This window comes from Podarcis gaigeae (genome assembly GCF_964106915.1).
Source record: "Podarcis gaigeae genome assembly, chromosome: 1".
Classification (NCBI taxonomy): Eukaryota; Metazoa; Chordata; class Lepidosauria; order Squamata; family Lacertidae; genus Podarcis; species Podarcis gaigeae.
In genome coordinates this window covers 50,337,989-50,344,305 of record NC_139678.1, presented here as the reverse complement: position 1 = coordinate 50,344,305, position 6,317 = coordinate 50,337,989, and the positions used below count along the sequence as shown (strand labels likewise).

The window sequence follows — 6,317 nt, the reverse complement described above, 5'->3', positions numbered from 1 at the left end:
AAAGCAAAGAATGCAAATTTTACAATTACGCAGTAGGACATAACAGAGCTTCCACTATAACCTATAGCCCCATAACCAGTATTCTGTATATCTCAAGTGTAGGGTTGCACCCTAAATTTCCAATCCTATAAACAGAAACATGGGAATAAGCTGCATAGAACTCAGAGGGACTTACATTGTATAGGATTATGCTGATGTGGGTGTCAAACCAGCATGTATTGAAGCTCACTGTATTTAAGATGATAAGGCAATATAAAATATGCGCAACGAGTGCTTCAAATCTTCAATGAGTGCTTCATATATGTAAGTCATAATTTCATACAGCCTTTAAGAGAAAGTCTTCTTTGTGGAAACAAATTTGTCTTAACTGTAAGTTTAGCAAGGTACTGTGCAGCTGAATTCTGGAGCACCAATGGAAAAATGGTATGCTACTATTGTTATAGGATTGGAGTGAATAATGGTGGGTCCCTTACTGGCCTGTGATTCTGAAACTGTGATTTGAATCTAGAAGAAGAAACCTGTTGAACAACTTGGACCAGTTCCTTGCCTTAGCCACTCAGCTAAGCGTCTGTCACCAGCATCTTAAAGAGTGAGCCCTGTTGCCATAGAGACAAATGGATGGAATTCCCACAGCACCATGCTGGATGCCATGGTATCCTAGGAATGGTAAGGACAGGCCAAGTGGGGCTGTGTGTTCCTGCATTTGGCTAGGCTGGAAGAGAGGCCTGACTCAGCTGTGTTGAACCCAAAGCTATGCCCTTGTGGGAAGCCCTATTAACCTAATGAGGAGACAAGATCTGTTGGCGTGTTAATGCTGTGAACCCTTCCATCCTATGCCTAGGTTGTATATGTGTGTACATTAAGCCATATGTCATAATGGTACCACGGTCTCCATTATCAAGGGAACCAAATTCTAGATATATGCAGGCATCCCTGAAGACTCTCACCACTTGGAATGTGTGCAAAACACTTCTAGTCTTCATAGTTTCAGAGAAGGATTTTGAAAATGTTGTTTTGGGTCATCTGAAAAGCAGAGTCACATTTGAGGGGGAAAGTATTCCTAAATATTTATTACAATTTCTATGGCTATTTGTGGTGCTGAAAAATATTTGGCATTTGCTATAGTACAGACTTTGAAAACTGCTTCTTCCAGCACAGTTATGTAGCTACTATAGCAATAATTACCAGAGACCTAGGCAAATCAAATGTTTTAATCTGACTGAAGGTGGTGTGAGCCAGATGAAAATGTTCCAGTGACTGAGCCTTTTTGAAACAAGACGTTTCCCTTGGAATGGTTGCATGATGTTAATTCGTAGTTATTATTCTCTATTTGTCATTCACCCTACTGCTGTGGATGAGGAACTGGTGTTTAAGGAACTTCAGTTAATGAGTAAAAAGAGTTTTCTACTTAGGTTTGGTTGTGCCAAACAGCAAGGCACAAAACAGAAAAAGAAAAAGGAATGCATTCACGGGCCAAATATCCCATAGAGCTAAGATTGTGACTTAACAGAAGAAACAGTGCAAAAAAAACCCCACAACCCACAAGATGGAGATCAGGGTGTCTAAGCATATGTTCTTCTTGGTATGCAGTCTTTATTATGTCGTATTTGAGCAAATTCCAGACATATCCCTGCATTGCCGCTCTGCACGGCCTTCTGCACATGTTTCTATTAACCACCATTCTACTCAGTGAAGCACCCCCTTTGCTCTTTCAGTGAGACTTAAGGAATGCCATGGGAAATGCTCACATTACACTGGAGTTTTGTGCAGCAAATACATAAAGTGGAGACATCATCCAGGCTTATGCCTGCGTATGGGAACTGGAATCATGACTGGGTCATGGTTTCCATAAGCATGTACAGTGGTACCTTGGTTCTCGAACTTAATCCGTTCTCGGAGTCTGTTTGATTCCCGAAACAGTTCGAAAACCAAGGTGCAGCTTCCAGTTGCTTGCAGGAGCTTCCTGCACTCAAACGGAAGCCGCATCGGACGTTCAGCTTCCAAAAAATGTTTGCAAACTGGAACACTTACTTCTGGGTTTGCGGCGTTCGGGAGCCAAAATGCACGACTACCAAAGCGTTCAAGATCCAAGGTACGACTGTAGAGAGGTGTTTAAAGATAAATGTATACAACACTTTTCCCCCCAAGGAGTGCTCAAGGGTACGCAGTACCAGCACCTCTTTTGTTGTTAAAAAGTGTGGCGCTTACTGTAACAACTTCATGGTGAGTACTGGCACCTATTTTTCTAGAAAAAACCACTGCATGTATATCTTTATTAAATTTATATACTGCCCTTCATCCAAAGATCTCAGGGTGGTTCACAGTATAAAAATACAGGATAAAAGTGCAAATAAATAATTAGAACAAAACTAAACAAAACCAATCACCACCCACTCCCACAAACAGGTTTAAAAGGCTGCACAATATTAATCAGCCAAAGGCCTGGTTGAAGAGTAATATTTTTGTCTGTAGCCTAAAGGTATGTAATAAAGATGCTAGACGATCCCACATTTTCTGCAGGAAACAGTAGTGTAACCCTGGTGTTTCTCACCGAAAGCCTAACAAAAAGTGTTGCCCATTCTTTTGGGTAAATATAGTTAGGCATTGCCTAGTACTCTATATGCTAAGTGTTTTACTGTCTTTCCCATCACATTAATCCTGTGATTGATTTCCTCCTATATACTAAGAGTGAACTAATTATACATTTGTGAATCAGCACAACTCTGATGTCATGTAATGTGAATTGGCTCTCAGATGCAAATCAGTGTCTTGATTTGGACTGATTTTTTTTCTCAGTGTAAGAAATAGACTTATTGTAGGGTTACCAGACGTCCCCGGTTCCTGGGGACAGCCCCGGATTTGCAAATCTGTCTCCGGACAAATTCCATCCCCAGAATGTCCCCAGATTTACAAATCTGCCCCTGGGAAATGTAGCAGCAGCAGCCTCAGCAGCCTCCCAGAGCCAGCCTGGTAGCGCAGTTGGCTCTGGCTGGCTTCAGGAGCTGCTTGCTGCCATGGCGCCCACCGTTTTTCCTTGCTGGAAGTCCCCATATGATGTGTTGCGCACAAGACACATCACATGGGGACTTCTGCGAGGCAAACTGGCGGGCGGCACGGCAGCGAGCGGCTCCTGAAGCCAGCCAGAGCCAACTGCGCTACCAGGCTGGCTCCAGACTGCTGACTGCCACTGCCACCACCACTGCTGAAGGGGAACCGGGGACGTCCAGCGGTACAGATCTCCTGCCCCCTTCCCCCTTTATATTGACTGATCGGGGAAGGCTTGGGAGTTGTGGGCGGCCGGCCGTTGCCCAGTTTTTGAAAAACTCTGCACATTTATGTTTCACAGGGTGCGAAAGAAGGGCTTTGCACCTTTATACAATATACATGTGTGCTTGGGCCCAGGGTCTTTCGCCTCACCATCCCCACTACTGGCTCCCTGTTGCTACTCAGCTCCAAAAAAAAAAGTCCTCAGATTCATTGAAAAAAATCTGGTAAGCATACTGAAAACACACAATTATCATTAAGCTCATTATCAGAGTTTAGCTTTTTAAACTCTCCTCACCTGCCAAAGAGCAGGTGATCTCTGTAGCGGATCTTGTAATAAGCAGCTTCAAGCTGGGGCAGGCCAATGGGCAAGTGACAAAGCAGAATAAAGTGTGTGAAGGGCTCAAGACGCAACATCTTGTTTTTATTTGGTTCTCTTTTGAGTCATTAACAGTCAGGCGCCAGTGGTGCTCAAACTTATCATTATTACAACCACAAATGTGCTTTGTGTGTGAAAGGAAGATTTCATCCCTTTAGCTGGTCTTAAGAGAGAGTAAACCCTCACAGAAGCAACAAAACATATTTTGGGTAAAAAGATCTATAGAAAAGAAGGACCACAGAAATACCCACAGAAATTCCAAATGTAGCTTTTAAACCTACATGCAAAACAGCATGTATAAGTGAGTGGTCCATATAATGACAGATGAAACAGCAATATCTTGAAAAGAGCAAACTAATTAACTGTTACTAAGCCTAAGCACATGTAACTTTAACCATCACACAAAGCTTCCTTGTTTACTCCTGCCTCTGCTACCCTCCCCTTCCTCTGTTGTTCCCGTCTCTAATTTTGGATTGCAAATTCCTTAGGACAGAGACATGAAAAGCACCATACTCACAGACAGAACTTAAAAACAGCAACAATAAATAGTCTAGAACTGTGCTCTGCTGTTTTCACTAGCAGAGCGTGAAATCCACACCAGACTCTAACATCTTATCCTCTTTATTTGGTACTGGGAGCTGATCGTGCTGTGTGGAGTGACCGCCTTGGGTGCTACTGTGTCATCTGTATGGGTAAAAGCTCCTGCAGGTGTAGTTCTGCTGTTCATGTAGTTTTAGAGAATTGGGCTCTGAAGGTAAGGAATTTAAAGTACTTTGAATCTTAGAGAGAACTGTGGAAACTACTGTACTTAAATTACTGATTAAGAAGTATTGCATATGATCAAATAGCTCCTCCAGGCACACATTTTTTAGCAAACCAAAACAGTTATCTATTTTCAATTTATTTTATCAGTTGTAGCCGTATAACAGAACAATATATAGTATATTGTTTAAAGTACAGAACTGGGTGTCATTTTTTGGAAGAAATGTTTTGTTGTATTGAAACCGAGAGGTGTAGAATAGAGGTGTGGAAGGGTAATTGATTGTTTCAAAGCAATGCTAAACTAGTACATCAATGCAAATACCAGGGGGCAAATATACACACAACAGCAGGCAGTAACCTGTGTTGGCATTTGATAACTGGTTGCTCCAAGATGTACACAAGGGTAAACATGTTAGTAATGTCTCAATTAGGAAATAAAATAAAGGCTTGAATACTTTCTAATATTTGCTATAAGACATTAGGGAGGGACCTAGCTCAGTAGTAGAACCTCTGTTTTGTATGTCACAGGTTGAAATCCTGAGCATCCCTAGGTAGAGCTGGAGATTATTGGGAGGGAGCATGTTTCTAGAACTAAAGTGAAACTGTGAAGCTCCCTTGTTATTTCTGCTATTGCATGCTGCATACTGTTTAAGTAATCTAGTTACTTAAACAACACGCACAGAGACTCTGTGCTGGTCAGCAGGTAATGTCTTTTTCCACCTGCCTTGCCCCCACCCTTCAACCTTCATAAGGGTGCTGTTTCCAGAGGAAGAACTGTGCAGGGAAAGAGACTCTGTCTGCCCTGAGGTGGTGGATGGTCTCACCTGTGCTGGCCCACCTCTAGCCAGAGGAACCTTCAGAAGGGAGTTGCCATGGGCATCATGTGTATTTAATGAGCTGAAGAGTGAAAGATTATGAGTCATGGGGGTGTGGAGAGTGTGTATGAAATTCAGTGCTTGCTTTATTTTTTGGTTACAATTTTGTTAATGTCAAATGGAATTATATTTTTATAAATGCTGTATTGATTTGTTAATCATATAATATGACGTGCTATGGTTTTGATTGTTCCACTGTTCAATTAAAATTAAAAAAAAAATGTTTGACGGCTACTGCCGTCATTCCATCTACATTTCAAAAGAAGGGGTCTGGTGAAGTATTATCTAAAGCAGGTAGTTAACCCTGGATGCTTCTGCAGACGCCTTTATTAATAGCAATAACAAACATACAAACAAGCACCCCACCCCAACCCTGAAAGGCCACTTGACTGGGCACCTGGCTAAACAGTGGTGCGGGGGAGCGCGAAGAGGGGGGGTTTCCGGGTGCGGCCTCCCCGCTCCTGTTCCTCTTCCTCCAAGGGGGATCCTAGTTGCGAGGGAGCTTGTTTCTGGCCGGAGACTATTTTCCCGGCCGCAGCGTCTGGTGTCCTAGAGACCGGTGAGGGGAAAAAAGAAGGGAGGAGGTTTGACAGGATGCTGAACGCCGACCGCCTCTCCCCGTCGGGGCTCGAGTATCTGGGTGAGGCTCCGGCGGGCGCGGCACGCGGAGCAGGTGGCCTCCGCTGCGCCTTCCCTGCAGCAGCCGGGGGAGGAAGGGAGGGAGCGGCGCGGTCCAGGCAGGAGGCTTCCCTGCACCCCTCCCTTCTGGAGGCTCTTCGGATTTCTGCCCGCCCCGTTTTTCTCCTAACTGGGGTGGGTGGGGCACTGGTCACTCCAAGACCCCCGGGCACAGGTTGGAAGGAAGACGGGGGTGAATGGGGGCCCCGCCGTGTCTTGGGTGGGACAGGCGATTTAAAGTCTCCCTAGCGTTTCCTCCTTTACCTGAGATGGGAGTCGGACGGTTGCCAGCGGGGTTTCCAATCCTGCTTTCAGTGTTTTTCAACCTGTGTTCATTCATTCTTGAAAGCAAAAGCCGA

At 44.2% G+C, this 6,317-nt stretch overlaps 1 protein-coding gene across 2 annotated transcripts in view; it reads left to right on the top strand.

Annotated features, from left to right (window-relative positions):
- Window positions 1–5,804: 5,804 nt before the first annotated feature.
- Window positions 5,805–6,317, top strand: part of CSTPP1 (centriolar satellite-associated tubulin polyglutamylase complex regulator 1) — a 111,462-nt gene continuing 110,949 nt past the window's right edge. The window contains exon 1 of one of the 2 annotated variants that reach the window (XM_083752358.1): window positions 5,805–5,920. In XM_083752358.1, the coding sequence (XP_083608484.1) occupies window positions 5,875–5,920 (46 nt within the window). In that variant the 5' untranslated portion in view covers window positions 5,805–5,874. The remainder of the gene's footprint in view (window positions 5,921–6,317) is intronic. The other variant, XM_083752359.1, reaches the window with a different exon arrangement.